This window comes from Eucalyptus grandis, chromosome 9, assembly GCF_016545825.1.
Source record: "Eucalyptus grandis isolate ANBG69807.140 chromosome 9, ASM1654582v1, whole genome shotgun sequence".
Taxonomy (NCBI): Eukaryota; Viridiplantae; Streptophyta; class Magnoliopsida; order Myrtales; family Myrtaceae; genus Eucalyptus; species Eucalyptus grandis.
Window position 1 is genome coordinate 42284201 of NC_052620.1, and position 18886 is coordinate 42303086.

General features: G+C 41.6%; 1 protein-coding gene and 2 pseudogenes across 1 annotated transcript; 2 read left to right on the forward strand and 1 right to left on the reverse strand.

The window, feature by feature from the left end:
• Positions 1–1477: 1477 nt before the first annotated feature.
• LOC120285992 (metacaspase-1-like) lies at positions 1478–4873 on the forward strand. The gene is made up of 5 exons (XM_039301821.1): positions 1478–2065; positions 2536–2866; positions 3207–3318; positions 3916–4101; positions 4616–4873. The coding sequence occupies exons 1-5, from the start codon at positions 1630–1632 to the stop codon at positions 4673–4675; spliced, it is 1125 nt and encodes a 374-aa protein (XP_039157755.1). The 5' UTR covers positions 1478–1629; the 3' UTR covers positions 4676–4873.
• Positions 4874–6221: 1348 nt separating this feature from the next.
• On the forward strand, positions 6222–9009 carry LOC120288572 (annotated as a pseudogene).
• A 3717-nt stretch (positions 9010–12726) lies between these two features.
• On the reverse strand, positions 12727–18636 carry LOC120288573 (annotated as a pseudogene).
• Between the last annotated feature and the right edge of the window lie 250 nt (positions 18637–18886).

The following is an 18886-nucleotide window of genomic DNA, read 5'->3' on the forward strand; positions in this document are numbered from 1 at the left end:
AAGTGTCCGATGTTCGAACTTTGTGATCCGTCGCACCTTTCTTTTCCTCTTCCACCTTTTTGATCCTGGTGAACTGAAAAGCTTATGCATCTGGGCGTGGAGAGGTGAGATTTCTAATGTAATTTGCTGACCCTTGGACTGCGGATCTATTGGTAGATTCAGGGTCTGTCTCCTTTCTTCTGGAATGTTTATTCGTGGGAAAGTGAAGTTTTTACTTCGAAATATCACTCTTTTCCCTAGAAATGTGACACGTTTGGATTTGACTCTTGCAGCCGATATCACTACTCCCTTTGATTTGCCAAATTAATTGAGCTTAAGAAAAGATAAGGTAAAGCTGCCTCGATGGCTTCTGCACTTTAGTTCTTCGCTTTCCTGTTTCTCCTCTTCCTAAGGAAGATTTTTCCGGCAAATCTACAAAGGATGATCACCTTTTTAGTCTTCCGATGAGGGAGAATCTAGATGCGGGGAAAAAGGGGATAATAAGCCCACAGACCTTGATCAAAGACAAACTGAATAAAGGGTAGTTGCATCAGGTTCTTTCTCTTTATTTATGGGAGAATAAATGACGGATGATCGTGGAGATAAAGGGAAATGGAGAGCCGACAGTGCCGCTTTCCAAATAGAACGGTGGCTTCTCTATCTTCAAGTCTCCATCTTGAATTATATGGTTCTCTCAACATGTGATCTGAATCGCGCCGTTATTTAAAGGTACTGTTAGTATAGCAACGTTGGAATTAAATCAAAGAATAAAGGAAAGAAGACTAACGAGGGGCATACTCATAGTTTTAATATTGATAAAGTAATCAACGCAGAATCCTTAAAGCGTTCCAACCCCACAATTCAAGAACATTCACAAACAGTGTTGCTTCCCTGGCTTTTGGGGTTTACCTGCTAATATTGGAAAGATGAGATTTACCGGCCTTCCTTTAAAATGCCATTCACACGAAAAGCTCTGTTGCTTGAACAGAGAAGGCAAGAGAAAGTGCCGTGGAATCACATTCACCGTCCATGTTCATGATTAAGAGAGATTCATAGCAGAAGACACTGAAGAAAACGTGACGTAGGCAGTTTAGTAACTGCATATGTTTGTGCTTGAATGTTTCTACAAGTTCTTGAATGATGAGATGAAAATAATTTACTTATGCTACTAACAGCACCTGCAGTGGAACCGGCTGTTAATCAGGGGGACAAGATCTCAACTTTTCTTTTACCGAAAACACACACACACAAAAAAAAAAAAAAAAAAGATGAACTCGCTTTTTCAACTCCATCAAAATTGTCAAAAATCATTCGTCAAGGAAGCGCCATTGAAAGTAAAAGGCCTTGATGTGATTCCTCATGTTGATTGCCAATCTAGTGGTGCCAGAAACGCTCTTACAGACACGGTGAATGTATTCATTGAAGTGTTCCGTGTGAAAAGCATATGATTAAAAAGTCCTTCATGTTATAAAATTCCGGCGTGCAATCATCAGAAGAAAAGTATAAATTCCACAAGCATGGCAATTGGCAGCACTCAAATCCCACACTCCTAATGTTGATCCCTCCTGTTGCCGTCTCATAGAGAAACATCAACCTGGTCTAGGCTCCATTTCTGAATTCTCTGAGTGCTTAGACTCGAAACGGGCAAAAATGTCGCAGTTCACAATGGATGGTCGTTACATAAGATGCAGCCAGTGCCAAAACCTGATGAGGCCAATATGGACTTCAAAGGCAGTGCACTGCCCTTGTTGTCATAATCTCATCAAACTCACGAGGTACGACGTCAGGCCACCAACACGCATGGATACCAAATGTATATTGAAGGAGAAGCTACAAAGTAAGTTCAAAAGCAAGAAGTCAAACAGCTCCAACTCCAGTGGTACTTCCTCGATACAGTACTCAGTTCCCAGAAGTGGTATGACATCAGCGACTAAACTGCATCCAGGAAAGCGTGCCGTTCTCTGTGGGGTGAGCTACAAGAAGAGGAAGTATGAGCTCAAGGGAACTGTTAATGATGTAAAGCACATGAAGGAACTGTTGATTCATACCTTTGGATTTCTGGAGGAGAACATTCGAGTCCTTACAGGTACTACAACACGCGATTTCTTTTTCTTTCTTCTTGGTCGAACACGCAATTACTACAACACGCGATTACTTCAACATGCGATTACTTCAGTTGTTTGCTATCTAAGGCATTCTTATATTCACTTGTAATGAAAGGGGTACTGCTTTTGCAGTCATTTTCGTGGATCCCTTGCACTCTTTTCACGTCCTTTATTATTTATCTAACTTCTAATTCAAATGCATGCTAATTTGGCCATTGATTCCTGAAATCAGTGCGTATGCTTGTTAAAACACAATTACTTTCTTGGAGAAATTTTGAGTTACTTTTTCAAGTATCTCCATATAGAAAATACGTATGATTAATTGAGGAAGATAACACAATCAAAAGAACAGCTTGATAGAATAGCTTTTTGGCTGTGCCATTTCCACCATGAGCTGGGTTGGACTGTTGAAACCGGGTGAAATGATAATTGAAAATGTACTAAATTGCAGAAGAGGAGAAGAATGAGCATCAAAGACCAACAAGAAAGAACATTCTGGATGCGTTTCAATGGCTTATCAGGGACTGCAGGTCAGAGGATTCGGTGGTTTTCTTCTTCTCAGGGCACGGTTTACGGCATCCTGAGAGTGATGGCGATGAATTGGATGGATTCAACGAAAGCATCTGTCCAGTTGATTTTACCACAGAAGGTGTCATCCTCGATAATGAAATAAATTCCACAATTGTTCGTCCGCTGCCGAAAGGGGTAACCCTCCATGCGCTAGTTGATTCTTGTCATAGTGGGACTGTTCTAGATCTGTCATATGTATACAACATTACAACGTGAGTCCTTCAACTTTAACTTGATAAAAATGTTAATCTTGTAGTAAAACATTACTGGATAATCTCACTTCATGTTTTTTGTCGATGCACTGAACTCTTTGTGCAATCTGGTGTACTAAATTTGCATCATAAACCTCCTTCTTAGATTTTTCTCATACTAGATCGGCACTTCAATGTCTGAGAAAGGAAGTGCATATATAGCTGAACACACTGATGTGCATGCATACAACTTCGCATTTTCTGTTTGAGTTTTTATGTGGAAACAAAAGAAGGAAGGCAAAGTACCTGAAATGGTCCTATCCAATAATATTAATTTCTGAGGAAATTTTCTGAGAAACAGAGGTCAGTGGGTGGATAATGGACCTCCTTCGGGTGCATATAAGGGAACAAGTGGTGGACTTGCCATTTGTCTAAGTGCTTGTGCGGATGAGGACCTGGCTGCTGATACTTCTGTAAGATATATGCCCTTTGACAAAGTCTTGTCTCTTCGCATGTAAACAATTTGCCATCTGTTGTTGCTCTCTTTAGTTTGTTTCCCTGGCTATTATGCAAATCTCTCCAGAATTTTACTAGGAAAATTAGTGATCCTGATCTGTTAACATGAGATAAAAAGATGAAGTGTCGCATGCAAGGATAAGTGGCTAATTCTTAACATCAAGAAGTCATTCAGATTCCTGTATATCAGTAGGAAAATGATGATATTCCAACTAGGACTTAAAATTGACATGTCTGGATGAATTGAGGTTGAGTTCAGCCATCATCCCCTCAATGTGGGTGAACATGCACCTGCGACAAGCAAGAACTAGATCTCATTATATGAATACACCTTTGCCTAGGTAGATATGCATAAAATGTGATAAAATTTGTAACTTCAACAGAAGAAACAGTTCCTACTGCCAACGGAAGTTTGTGAATTTGAAAAGAATCTCGATTCAAACGTGAAGCGTACTCAATTTACCAAGTTTAAGCTTCTCTGGTTTTTTGATATCAACAGTATCAATATACTCATATTTCCTTGGAGATTCTTCAATAATAAACATTGCTTGCAGGCTCTCTACGGGAAGATGATGTCTGGTGCCATGACCTCAAGCTTCATCCAAGCTATCCGCAAAAAACCCAAGATTACATATAAAGAACTACTGGCAGCGATGCAAAATGTCATCGATGAAGCTAACCAATCTAATTGCTTAAATACTCCTATCCTTTCAAGGTTGTTTCGTGCCAAAATGTTACAGGTCATCTCCTTCCCTTCCTGAATGTAATATTGACTCGATATAATTGTGACCTGAAATGGAATCATATAATTCATCTTAGAATCAACAATATACCTTGCCATGATTCTTGATTCAAGAAGAGATTATTAGGTGTCAAAGGGACCTGATGTTTCTGTTTATTAGATGCATTAGTTACATCTGAAATTGTCATCGTCACGTCAACCACAAATCTACCATAGTTTTGGAGTTTGCCGGTCCCAGAAGATGACAGGCGGGATACAAATTTTGAAGAAAATAAAAGAAACGAATGGGTCTGCCTTCTCAATAAAAGACAAAAGGTGGTGCAATTGTGATAAAAGTAGGATTGGAGAATGGAGATGTGGAATCTCAGCCAAACTTGTGCTTTAAGTGTTAGTCAATCGAAAAGAAGCTGGTGTTCGAATATGGTAGCAGGTCGCATTACCAAATGTTTTTGAAGTCAATAATTTCTTAAATTCCATAAAATGACTGAATTACATGTAATTGAATTCTACAGGAACCTGTGCTATCATGTTCTGACATGGTAGGTATTGAAAATAGGACGGTCGAGCTATGAAGAGGGAAATGTCTCCAGTACAGCATACTCTACGTCTAACAAAGCTGGGGATGGATGGTGGGATATTTATCAGGATCAAAAACAAGCTTTTGTGGAGATTTTGTGATGGAAGGAAGTAACAATGTGAACATCTGTCACATTTGGTAGATGATGAGGCGTGAAAGGAATAGGATGAGCATCAGATCCCTTACATTCTGCAACTGGTTTCTTCTTTCTTCACCCCTCTTGCCATCAGATAGTTCCTTTGTACTTCATTATGATATGGTAAAAGTTTTTTGAGATATGACAAGGAAGCTGGAGAAATTGCGCGCAGGAGTTCAGATGCAAATTTTTGTCTGCACTTTACAGATGGCTCTCAGAAATGCAAGGAAGATTTGCATTTTAGGAAGATTCCCCTTAAACTATGAAGAAACTCATGCCAAGAACGAGAATCACTCAAAAAATCCATCGAGGAACTGTTGAGTGAAAGGCGGTCCATGCGTGTTCACGCGGGAAGTTCTGTACATCACTCCTTTTCCACCATTGGTGCCTTAAGGCATTACCATGAAGGCCTTTGACATTTTTATCAGGCTCATGTGCCAAACAACCAAGCCGAAGAATAAGAACCTGTCCCTGGTTCCCTTTACCTCAGGGGCCATGTACAAGAAAGAACAAAGAAAAATCCGAGAAGCAAGAATCTGATTCCCCGCAATCCGCAGCATGACTCAAATAAGGCTAAAGTGAATAAAGAAACAGAAAGGATGACCTTTAATAATATACGTGCCTCTCTCCACTACAAGAGATGCAGTTCCCTGGGTAGTTTTCATTTAGAAGAAATTTCAGAAAACACCTTTAGATAGTTTACAACAAAGAATAAGATCATTTGTGCAATTCTAACGGACCTCACTCCCTTAAAAGCCAACAACTTCAGGTGGGGTTCCGGTTCTGGCCCAACTTATATTTTGGTCTCATGAAAAGCACCAATTTATCAATTATGGCCTAAACTTTTTTTTTTTTTAATCTAGTAAAAGAGCACCAACTTTAAGTAGATACTCAAATCTAGGCCCAGTTAAGTTTTCGTCTCATAATGTTGTTAATGAGTTGATGTGTCACTAAAAACTTGATGAAGCAAATTTCGAAATCAAATGAAAGTTTTAGATTTTTTTGTTTTATGAGATAAAAGAAGTTCAGCCCCAAATGGAGACCCAACTTAAAATTGGTGTTTTTTTATGAGATAAAAAAAATAAAAAGGATTAGAACTGGAACCCAACCTAAAGCTTCTTTTTTAGAATTTTCTTTTGCTAGAATTGAGATTGAGTTGAAGTCTGAGATTTTTAAGAGAATTTGGCCAATTCTAATATTACGGACAACTTTTAATAGAATCTGGTTCACCTTCGCCGCCTGATTACTTCAATGTGTCAACTTTCTCCTCACTCTTTAACTATCTCTAAATTCAGACATTGGCATTCGCGTGAAGAATTATTCATTGGCATCTGTGTGCTGCAAGCCTTTAGTAGATCCTCGGATAGGTTCTTTCCCATACCATCCGTAGTCTCTGAGATATCAAATGGCAGATAGGAGAGGGAGATGCAGTTGGTGTGGCGTGCAACTTGTGGTGCCGCCGGAGGCTACAAGCAGTTCGTTGTGCGGTGTGCCTATCTGTCACCAATACTAACCTCTACGATCCTCCACCGATTCAAGCCAAGAATTCTCTATACCGCGCAGCTAACTTTGTAAAAAGGCCTCGTCGGTACTGTTACAAACAACATCCATTCTCTAGCCAACCCAACCGGCAGCTATCCTGGACTATACACATCGAACTATGGCTATTATCCTCCGGCTCCGTCTCTGCCACGGCTGCCTACTTCAGTTCATGGCAGGAAGCGTGCTTTGCTTTGTGGAGTAAGCTATACAGGAAAGAGGTACAAGCTCAAAGGAAGTGTCAACGATGTGAGGTGCATGCGCTACTTCCTGGTCGAGGAGATGGGATTTCGAAACGACTCTATACTCATTCTCTCAGGTAGCTCAGAGTCGGTGTACTCTCTCTCTCTCTCTCTCTCTGCGTGAACCCCTGATGAGTGATTTGTACCGGCCACAACCGTTTTGTACGTCCTATCTTCAATCTCAGAGCTAAAGCAGTTTCTCTGTTCTGTTCTTTCTCCCGTGTCCCTAAGTTATTCTATCATCTAGGCGATTCTATCTCATTGAGGGAGTACACCGCCAGCATATGATATTATCTTCCTTTGAATCCATGAACCTAATAGCTAATCCTTTAGTTGGCTGACCAGACCTTTTTGCAACACTCTTCAATAAGACGGAAACCCATCGAGTTCTAATCTTAAGCTTGAAAACCATACCAAAGATGCACATTACATGACATACCCTCAATTTGATTTCACACTGCTAAGAGTAGCCACCCGAATTATGCACAGAAGAAGAGACGGATCCAACCAGGATCCCAACAAAGCACAACATCCTCATGGCTATGCGATGGTTAGTCCATGATTGCCAATCTGGTGACTCGTTGGTGTTTCACTTCTCTGGCCATGGCTCAAAAGAGCGCGATTATGATATGGATGAAATCGATGGGTTTGACGAATCTATCTGGCCAGTTGATCATGAAATTGCAGGGAAGATACTTGATGATGACATTAACGACACCATTGTGAGACCACTGCCTCGAGGAGCCAAGCTCCATGCTCTTATTGATGCCTGCAACAGCGGAACCATGCTTGATCTACCCTTTTTTATGCAGGATGAACCGGTCAGTGACCTTTCTCCCGTCTCTATTGATAATGAAGAGATGGTTATTGCACTTTCTACCTCACCAAGCTGACTAAATCGAGTATCACCTATCTTTGTGTAGAGAAGGTGCCTACAGATGGGAAGATCAGGGATACATGTCAACTGTTTATAAAGGCACAAGAGGTGGACTAGCCTCTGTATTAGCGCTTGCGATGATAACCAGACCTCTGTGGACACAACGGTGAGTTAGATTCTGGTTTAGACTTCTCGTTCTGTGGTCATTGACCTGTTACAGCAACCCCTCAGGTCACAAGAATGGTAAGTGCTAGATGATCAACCAATCGAGTCCAAAGCAGTTTTCTTGTGAAGCCTTGCTAGATTTCAGTGCTAGAGTTTTTCTTGTTGTTTGGCTAATGCGAGTCCTAGGATGATGTGATATAAATGAAAAGTTTCTTCAATGATGCTTGTTTTAGACTTTCAAGTTCCAGGATTGATTCCAGATATGAACTGCCATTAATCAATGGAACAGGACATTGGAAAAGGTTGATTCCATTGCATCGACAAACATTATGTGGTATCTCACTTTTGTGTCTGCAGGCATTATCAGGAGGGACAGCAACTGGTGCCATGACATACAGCTTCATTCAAGCAATGCTAAAAGGGCATGAACTCACATACGGTCATCTACTGATCGCCATGCGTCATACAATTCGCGAGGCCAGCGCCAGAGTACGTTTCAAGGGTCCAATTGCATCCCTTGTTAACAAACTGCTTGGTGCTGGATGGACTCAGGTATTAATCATTCTAAACCATTAGAATCGCTTTGCACCTGGAATTACTCGGATAAGAGTTAAAAAGTTTTGATGGTAAGAGTTCTTTTGTAGCCCAGGGGAAACCCATTAATTAGGCTCTCAGTGTTAACTTATCTCTAGCCTGTTGGCGTTCTCAACCATCGCATAATTAATTGAGCGAAGCACATGACTTCCAGAAGAAAATATATGTTGCCGAACATTTTGCGATGAGGGTTAAAAAGATTGGTCTGGGAAAAGGCACAGCACATTACTGATGCAATTCTCATCGTCTCACGCCTATTCATGCACCAAGATAGGCACTGCTAAGATCCTTAGCTGATGGAGACATGATCGAGATTATCTTGCACAGCTATCAAACTTCACGAGAGATGAACGTACGTCGTCTTTGTTGCTGAGTAACCGTGAATTGTTGATTTCGCACATGGCATCAACGTTGAAAACATGTCTATCAATGTCCAGAGGGATTACAAATAAAGTGGCGACCCAAATGAAATAATTGAGAATATGCCCAAAAAGAACCGTGGTAAATGCCATCTTCGACGACCATAGAGTGTAAAAATTGCAATACAGATGACTTATTGTGCTTAAGTACTTTATTCACGACGACCATAATCATTGAGCTCATCTTCGAACTTTCATGCAGGAACCTCAACTATCATCATCCGAAGTGTTTGACATTTACGCAACCAAGATTTCTCTGTGACTTGAGCTTTCATGTTCTTGATGATTTGGACATCATATTCCACTGGACGTTTTCCTCACGTTATAGGGTGAAAGTCATTCTCTCACGATGATATATGGGAATACTTTTCTGGAGTTTTCCACATTAAAAGAATATTAACTGCTATATTTGCTAGATTACAGTACACAATCTACAACGAGAAGCATTTGCTCTCTTCCATTCTTAAAGCTTAGATTACATAACTTCATATAATACCTTAAAATGCTATTGCGGTATCAATACCTACAAACCTTGTACTTTCTAGCTAGTGAAGAATCTTCTTCTGGAAGACTAATTCAGCTACACATTCACTGAAGAAGTAACAGCTTGCGAGAAGCAGCGCACCAGCGTGTGTAGGAGGCATGAAGATTAGGCCAGTCGGATGATGGGCAATACATGAAGTGGTGAAGCCACTGGGAGAGCACTTCTTCCTGCTCCTCCTCCTGTCCCAGCATTTCGATTGTTTGCTCCAACACTCTCTCCAGTTCAGCTCTTTCACTGAGGCTTAGAACGGGGCATCTGTTCCATTGCTTGCTCTGCATAGCAGTGGCAACCATGACATCAACATCTTCATCCTTGTCTGCCGCTGTTGCTCCTTCTTGCTTTCATCGATTTCGTCCAGCCCCATGTCCTTGGCTTGTTTGAATAAGAATGCTAAAAGGAAGGAATCGAAATGAAATTACGAAACAACAGAGCTAAGGTAAAACAAAGAACAAAGGAAGGAGCCATCAAAATATAGTTGCAGGAATTGACGTTTCCTAGCAACAGTCAAATTTTCGACAAATTCATGACACTGCCTCATAGGCATAACGGGATACAGTACAGACCCTCCCCAGTTGTAGGAAATTACCCTCCAAATTAAACAGCTCTCTCACAATATATCAGTGTTCATGTGCTTAAAAGTTACTGAAGTGATTACGACCAGAAAGTGGCCACATCATATGATAGAATGCATTTTCTCAACTAGGATGTTCAACGGAAAAATATATATATATATATATATGATTGATTTGACAAATTGGCTTGGTAAGTTGCTTGCACTGAAGCACAGCTGTATTCAACATATACTATAGGTGAGGAAATTCCCATCCACAGAGATAGCCACTAGACTCAAAAAGGACGGCAGAAAAGTCAAAGATTCAAATATCACATGTTTGAAACAACAAGGTCGACACTCTCAAGCATGCGCCGAAGAAATAAATTGGATTGCTATTCTCTTCTCCATAGAACCAGTAATGCCTAAGCACGAGGTGCAAGTGGGCTAGAAAGGTCTTCTTCAAAGATTGATTTGGTCAATCACTACATGGGATCTGTGTGGGGTCTTTAGAAAGTGATCTCGGAACATAGTTTTTAAAGGCATCCTTGTGCAACCACTAATTCATTCATCGCAATTAAAACCTATCCGACATATCCTTTTCCCATAGATTTTGACAAATACTCTGAAGATGGATTGCCAAAAAAAACACAAGTATGAATAGAAAAGGAACCAATGGGATATTTAAAAATAAAAATAAAAAAAGTAACAGAGTTGGGGAAGTGCATAGAAGCAAGAGGGCAGATCAAAATATTTGCGTCATATTCAATACACACGATAAGATAATGTAGCTTGTTTATGAAACAAAGGGCCACAGAGGAAGAGTGACGACACATCAATAATGCACGTCGAACAAAGCAAATCATGTTGACATCGACCATAGGTGTCTGGTGCATATTTGGCGAATAAACGCATTTACAAGAATATTCCGCAGCTAAGTTGCAGTAGCGGAAGAAAGTAAAAACTACCAGTCTTCTAGTTCAACAATCACCCGTTTTATTAGTCAAAAGTCTTGCGGTGCCTATTGTGGCTCCAGCTGTAGGACCCATCTTTGATCCGTCAATGTCAATCGTGTTTTATGACACCTACTTTCAGAATATAGACTTTTTTTTTTTTTTTTTTGGTCAGATCAGAATATAGACTTCACTTGTCTTTTTATGACATTTTCTTGCAATGTGTACGATGTCGGAAAGTTATGACATAGCTTTTACTGCTTCCATTTGACAGACGGTAATCTAATGGTTCAGACAAAAACAATTTTTCTCACAGCGACAATTCTGAATTCTTTCCCCACCTAAAGCATAAATGGCGTCACCCGTTGAACCACAATCAGGTCATTACCAAGAGATGTTGATACCGTAATTGACAAAACCTGACACACTTGCCCTTCCAATGAAAAGTAACCCTTTTTTTTTTTTCAAGAGATGTCGATACTGGAATGCTAGATGAGTTCACTGTCGAATTAACCTCTTTTTTCAAATACTCAAGCTTCAAATATTGCGAGGACAAAAGATTTAGAGCTTACCAGAAACCTTGACTAGGGAACCTTGGAGACGCGGCTCCGCCGAGATAGCGAGCCAAGCCAAATTACTAGCCGACGCCCAACTACAAACCGCATCCTCGGCGGACCCGCAAGCCGCCAATTTCTGTGCCAACCAAACCAGCTCAGCCGCAAGCTTCTCAGCCGAGCTCCCCAACCGGGTCGGCTCTTCGCTCGACCACCAGACCCGCCCACGCCTAGCCACATCCTGAACGGACCGAATCGCCCTCAGAACCCGGTTCTCTTTATACTCCACCGAGACGGTCTTCCCCGAGCCGGAGCCGCCGGCCCCGCAGCCGCGCTGCCGCTCCCTCTCCACCATCGCAGCCTCGAGCTGGCTGAGAGTCCTCGAGAAAGCTGCCGACAGAACCGTCCGATTGACCTCGAGCAGGGCCTCGGTCCCCTCCTGCTGGTTCTCATCGATGAGCCTCTCGGCCAAGGACCGGACGGCCTCGTACTTGCGGGAGCTCACGGGGACGTTGTTGACGATGGCGAGGGAGCTGCGACAGCGCGCGGGCGATGCCGGAGTCGCACGCGGCGGAGTGGGGAGGCGCGGCGCGGGGGCCGCCGGCGGCGGGCTTCGGGGGCCTGAGGAGGAGCGGCCGTCATGGGGGCGGCGGCGGAGGGGGGCTAGCGGAGGAGGGGAAGAGGGAAGGGAGGAAGCTGAGGAAGAAGAGGAAGGAGGAGAGGACGAGGTAGCGGAGGAGCTCGAGGAGGCGGTACTTCTCGGCGAGGCTGAGGAAGGACTTGTCGGCGAAGATGAAGGCGGAAGTGACGAGGTTGCGGAGGAGGAGCGGCGCGATGGCGGTGAGGAGTTGAGAGCTTCATGGCGGTCGCGGCGTCGCGGTGGCCGATCGGCGTGCGGCGGTGCATGGAGGGATTACTTGAAGGGCAGGGTGTCGCGGCGGTGATTGATTGATCACGGGAGGATTTTTAAATGGTTGAATTTGACTGTTTTCCCGTTCGCGTGCGGCGCTTGTCCTGTCTCGCTTGAGTACGAGGCGGGGCGAATAGTTTTGCGTCGGACAGTTGTTTCCAGACCGTTCGTTGGGAGGACGATCGGGCATAAAATTCCAAATTCATTTCCTTTTTTCTCCTCGTTTTTTCGTAATTTTAGTATTTCCTCTTTCCAATTTTGATGCGATAGCAGCCACGAATTTGATACCGTATCTATCACGAAAGGAAACGAGGGTCTTTGGAGCTCCATTACCTTTCGTTTCTCTTCATGATTTTGGCAACAGAGACTAAAATTTAAGTTTCGTATATTCAAAGCCCACGGATAAAAGAAGACAGAGAAAAGAAACCACTGGAAACGCGGTAGCCAATTTCATCCGCACACAAAATGACACAGAAGGGAAGAAAGCTACTCTGTCCAGAGGGTGCAGCCACCAATTTGAGACATTAGTGAAAAGGCTATGCTTGATTGAGACATGAGGAAAATGAGATCACGGCATATAGCCCTATCTTTTTATAAACTTAATGAAGCGGAAGATCAGCAGCGCTATAGATACAAGCACGACTTACTTCAAGTAATGCAGTCGAGGGCAGGGAGCGACTCTGATGATTCTGTCTTGAATCAAAACTTGCTTAATCTGATTATGACCACACATTTTCAATCAACAGCCTTAAAAATTCATGTTCAAGACGAGTGGCAAAAAATTTTGTCCTCCACATAAAGCTTCATCCTCTTTTTATTCTGTTCCTTGAGCTTGAAAGGACAACAACAGTAAACATCATCATTCACAATCATCCAAAACCGCCGCATCTTCATGGTAGGCTTAGATTCACATTAATATCAATTCAGTAATTTCCTGAGTCGTTTTTCAGCAAGACTAGCATCCTTGTTCTGCGGTTCCAGAACAAGAGCATGCTTGAAATCTGTAGATCACAATAGCAGACTGTTAGTTTGGGAAAGAAAACAGTAAAAGTGACTACTCAGTGCATAGGTCCATCGAATCAAGCATTGTCACAAGTTACATATTAGGATAAGGTCTACGCTGCGCACCTTGTAAAGACTCTTTATAGCGGATGTTTACGCTCCTAGCTGTTCACGTCTTAGATATGCCTTAACATTCTGCAAGCAAATAATCAAGGTCAATCTAATCCCATCTCCGAGCCCCAACTAAAGCATTCAGCATTCAGTAAAAGACAATCCTACCTACTTGAGCTCAAACATTCATGATGCCAACTTATGCAACCGCATGGACCAAAAAAGAAAAGAGAGAGAGAGAGAGAGAGCATGTGGCATGACAAGTAGCTTTCTATTTTAGATATCAGAAATTCATAAATTACTATCATATCATCTACTCGTATAGATATTGATAGCGCATGGACCACTTAAAGTTCTCCTAAGCCAACACTACTATTTTCTACGTGAAACTAATTCCCATCAACGGTGGACTTGAGAAATTGAGGTAAATGGTGAAAGGGCCATCCAGAGTGCTTATAAGCTCCATCGTCTCTCTGATTCATTAATTTAATTCCCAGCATGGTGCTTTAGAAATCAAGTGATGCAAGAAGAGAAAAAGGTCTTCCTATGCGTGCTATATCTTCTACCTTTTTATCCAATGAGATTGCCATGGTGCAATCCTCTTCAGCTTGTTGAAAACTGCAGAAAGTCAACAGTGGTTAGCACGAAGACATACAGATAAAGTGCCAGTCAATATAGATAGCTGAGATATAACGACAATAATCAGATACCATCCTAATTGCAAATATGCAGCAGCGCGGTTGCAATAGTAAGTGGCATTTGCCCCATTCAATTTGATAGCTTCACTATAGTAAGTTACAGCTTTATTCCACTGGCGTCCCTTATATGCAGCATTACCCTGCAAAATATCGCACTAGTAAAACCACACGAGGAAAGTTTCAGATAACATTTACATGGTTCACTTTAAATATGTCCACTTTCAACATGGTTGCGTCAATGGTAAAGACAGAGAACAATGCAGACAACTCTAGCAAATGAATTAGCCACTCCATCTAAAAAAATAAAAATAAAAAGTCAAAGAAATGTGCGCGCAATCAAGCATTTTTTTTTTTTAAGTCGCAGAAAAGCTCCAGAAAAGCATCTTCACAACATCCAAAAGTTTGGCTACCTATTTGATGGAAGATCGCTCAAGATATCGAGGGCAAGCAACATTTTAATTCCAACACTAGCCACTGAGGTAAATGATGCTGCAATCAAATAAATTGTATTGAAAGAACTCAACTTGCTGTCAGCCAAAAATAACAAAAAAAAAAAAAAAAGGAATAACCAAGCTATTCCTCAAAGATACATATGATAGACTAAACAAACCTTTTCTTTTAACAGTTCAGATGTATCCAGGTTACCATTTGTATCTGCAAATGGCAATGAACTAGAAGCAACCGTAGCTTGCTCTTGAAGAGATGAATACATATCTAAAACTGAATCGAGTAGAAATTTATCGCCTCCATGATATGAAATAAATGAGACAGAGATGGGACAGCCCTCATGTTTCCCCAGCGGAATGCTAACCTAGAAACCAGGAAGAGTATGAGTTGGATTCACCAAAGTAAGTTAAAAGAGGAAATCAATGTGGCAGAGTAAATCTAGGCTGTTTACCTGACAGCATCCAGACATGCTGGAGATGCTTACCAACGCAAGTGCTCTGTCGAAAAATTCAGCAGAGGAGTGCTTCTTTAAGTTTGTTGGCAAGGGAGGATCTGCCACTGTGGGAATTATCAATATACCGTCATCCTGGAATGCAAAAGATACAATAAACATAAGATCAGTGTTACTGAATTATGGAAGGAGCTAGATGATGGCATGTCAAACAAGCCTCATGGCAGAGCGAGCATAAAACAAGTAATACGAATGGTCTTTCACTTTCAAGTCAACCAATTTTACATTTTTTTTTTCTTCCTAAATTGAAGCTTCATCTCATCTACTGCAAAATCCCAACAGTTCTGATGAACAAGAACAAGAAGATGTAAAATCAATTAGAAAATTGTCAAACAGTTCTTTCACAGCCTTTAATCTCAGTCATCCTGGCGTACAATGTGAAACAGAAAGAAACATAAATAAAAAAGTTGGACAAAGGATAATTTAATAGAATGCAAATACGGCAACATCCGTGGAGCTTTAAAAAGAAAGAATATAAACCCAATTACCAACCACACAACCATAAAGAAAATGCTAAGCAAGAAACAATAGAGTCCAGTACGCTTTGCAACTGGACATGCAGTCTGAGTAATGCATAAATAAGATGGTGCTAAGAACAGTATCGACTACCTTTAAGAGACTTTGAAGGGCTGCTCGCATCTCACTTCTGACTTTGTATAAAGTTTTAATGTTTTCAAGTGAAGTATTTACTGCCGTAAGAACACAATTAGTCGTCCGAGGTCCTAGCCTGGGTTTGACTGATGTGACCCACTCTTCATGGTTTGTTTTGAATTCACACCTGGGAAGTAATTGCACATGAAACTAAAGATGGTCAGGATATGACATTGCCTCAACCAAACCGAAACATACCAACAAGTATTCAACTATGCAACTGAGAAAGGGAACTTGTTAAATGTGCAGGTGAGATACAATAATTGCTCTGGGAACAGTACAAAACGAATATAGTGCAGGCAGGTAGGCTTGTTGCCCCCATAAAGGCAAGACATCCAGAACCATGATTAGACCCCTGGTTCCGGTACTGTTCATTTTGGCCTTCTAGGAGCAACATATATCTGCCGTCTAGGAATATATTATTAATATTAATTCAAAGACGTGATAGAGAACACCTTTGTAACGAAAGCATGGCAGAAGAAAGTGCTTTGAGAGTAGATATTCCATTTTGAAGATTAGTTGACTGTTCACAAAAAATTTTAAGGCTGGGGACATTTGAAGCAATATGCTGACCAAAATTTATGTGCTTGGGAGGCTGATCTGCACAGTCCCAAAGAGAAATTCCATTCAGAAAGATATTGCAACATATATAGCATGAGCAAATATTGGACCATCAAATTACAATATAAATATAACCAAGTATGGGGATAAGTTCATAAAAGGAAACTTACACCCAGACAACTTTTCAGCTGCTTTACTAACAACATAAAGGGACTTGTGCTTTGGGACCTTAGAAAGCTCAAAGAGATCATCAGCAAAAACAAGTCTCCTTGGCCTTCTAGGTTCTACTGTATTTAATTGTAGTAGAATATGTCCAACACGATGCAAAATCGATGGATCACGGGCAAACCATCCTGTAGAAGTGCTATAAAGTTATCAAGGTGTAGAAGACAAAAAAAAAAAAAATGCTCAAATACAAGAAGACAATGCAGTAGAGAATCCTCAAAAAGCTTCAACGAGTGAAAAGTTCATCAAACATCAATATTAATTTGTGCAAACAGTGGCAGACCCGATGCTACTTCTCCCTCAACAATCCAATAACTCTATCCCCCTCCCCCCAACACTCCCCCAAAAAAAAGACACCCAAAGAAATATGAGAAAGGGAGAGGAACTTGTGAATTGTCAACAAAGATCACCAAGTAGCATGTATAAGTTGAGAAACGAAATTCAAAGAAAAAGCTTCTAGGAAGCTCCAACAACAGTGATGTCAGACTCCAACTTATTCCATATTCTTACCAACGGTATCTAAGCTTTGTGAGTTGGGCAACACCCCAATTGTAGATACAGCACCATGTGATGGTCTGTATCCAATGATACCACAGAATGATGCTGGAATTCTCACGCATCCAACAGTATCAGTCCCTACAAAATCATCAAAAGCATTAGGTATGTGCAAATAAGGGATCTAAAGAGACATATGATGGAAAAATAGAAGTTGCAGTATCATGCATCTAGCTAAGTAAGATAGCAAGGAGACTCAGCTTAGTTGAGAAAAACATTAACTTTAATTCTGCCGCCAATAATGTTGTTGAGCCAACTAAACAGAAAGAAAGAATGAAATGTTCCTAGACCTGAAGGTAGGCGAATACCTACGAGGTTATATTTCACCTGTCCAGATTTTTACTTTTGGACTACCTTCCAGAGACCAAAAGTTTTTCATGAAATGAAGAGATTTCAATCTTGAAGCTGTAGGCAAAGTTACTGAAACTGTTAACCCATGTTTCTACATATGGCAACCTGTTGGTGAATCTAAAACTATGGAAATGCTAGTAGTTCCCTACAAAAGAAATAAATGCATGAGAAATCAGGGAACTTTGTCTCTCTAATCTCATCTATAAGTTCAGGAGAACAAAAATTAAGAGAAGGCAGAAACATACACTTCACAATAAAAGCCACGATATCATACTGTTAAGGGCCAATCAAGTCTAACTGACAACTTCCACAAGAAAATCACAAACAGCGCAAAGCAATTGAAGGACTTTAGCCACATCAAAAATCCCATACCAAGAGCAAAGTCGACGAGTTCAGCTGCAACAGCAACAGCTGAACCAGAGGAAGATCCTCCCGGAATATGAGAAGGCATTTGGGGATTGACAGGAGTTCCATGGTGGATGTTCTCCAGTCATTCTGAAACAACGCCAAAAGCATTATAGGCCCAAGCTAGCACAAATCCAGCAACAACACGTGCATGCACAATACTTACATAATAGATAATTTTATAGTACACACAAGGGCTTACCCAAAAGCCAATTCATCCAAAACAGTCTTTCCAACACACTTGGCCCCATTTTTTAGAGACGCATTGATGACCACTGCCGTCTTCTCAGCAGCCTCATGTGTTCTCTCCCAATCTGGTTCCCAAAGCCCGTCACATATCCCTTCACCTCAAATCTGGCGAAAGATATCACTTCCTCGAATCAGCATATAGGGTAACCAAAGCAGTGACAAAACAAGAAAGCGGTACACCTCATTTCAGATTTTCATTTGTTAACAAGAACATCAAATCATATGGCATCATCAACAATCCCCCAAAATTATAGACTACATAAAGCAGAATATAGAACTGCCGTCCCGATACCGCGTAGAATCACTCAGTGCCCCTGCTGACACGTTTAAAAAGCCTACACTCTCGCATCATTTTCCTCTCTTGCACTTGGTTCGGTACAAAAATCCAGGCGACTACTTACACAGCCAAAAGAAAAGGCCAAGTCAACAACAGAAACTAGAAGGAAGCACGCACATGTCCTTGATGGCGAAAGTGAGACCGGCGAGCGGCTGTTTAAGCGCGGGCGGAGGCGGCTGAGGGAACGGAAGGAGCTCGAATCTCCAAGAAAGCGCCGAAATCTTCCTTCGTGGCCTCCGATCCTGTCCTCCTCCTCCGCCGCCGGTGAGCCCGGCGAGAATCACGACGCCGGCGAGCGTGACGCCGATCACGATCCACGCCTTGGGCTCGACACGTGAGCTTTCAGCACCTGTAATGGCCTCGTCGTCATGCTCAAAAGCATTGAATCGAGAGCAAACTTGACTGCAACTTTTCCGGATTGCGTGCGTGAGATGCGAGGCGGGAGGCAGAGGAGACAGAATTTAGGGGTTTTAGAGGGTTTTAGGACAAAGGAAATGATGTTTTTTTTTTTTTTTTTTGAACAAAAAGGAAATGATGCTTTGATCGACTGCATATGATCACCGTCGGACTCGCGCTATGCTTGGGGCCCACGGCACGAAGAACATCGAACCTTTTCTGGA

Coding starts and splice junctions, on each gene's coding strand:
- LOC120285992 (XM_039301821.1), top strand. CDS start 1,630: ATGTCGCAGTTCACAATGGATGGTCGTTACATAAGATGCAGCCAGTGC. Junction 3,319..3,915: donor ACCTGGCTGCTGATACTTCT/GTAAGATATATG, acceptor CATTGCTTGCAG/GCTCTCTACGGGAAGATGAT. Junction 4,102..4,615: donor TTCGTGCCAAAATGTTACAG/GTCATCTCCTTC, acceptor TGAATTCTACAG/GAACCTGTGCTATCATGTTC.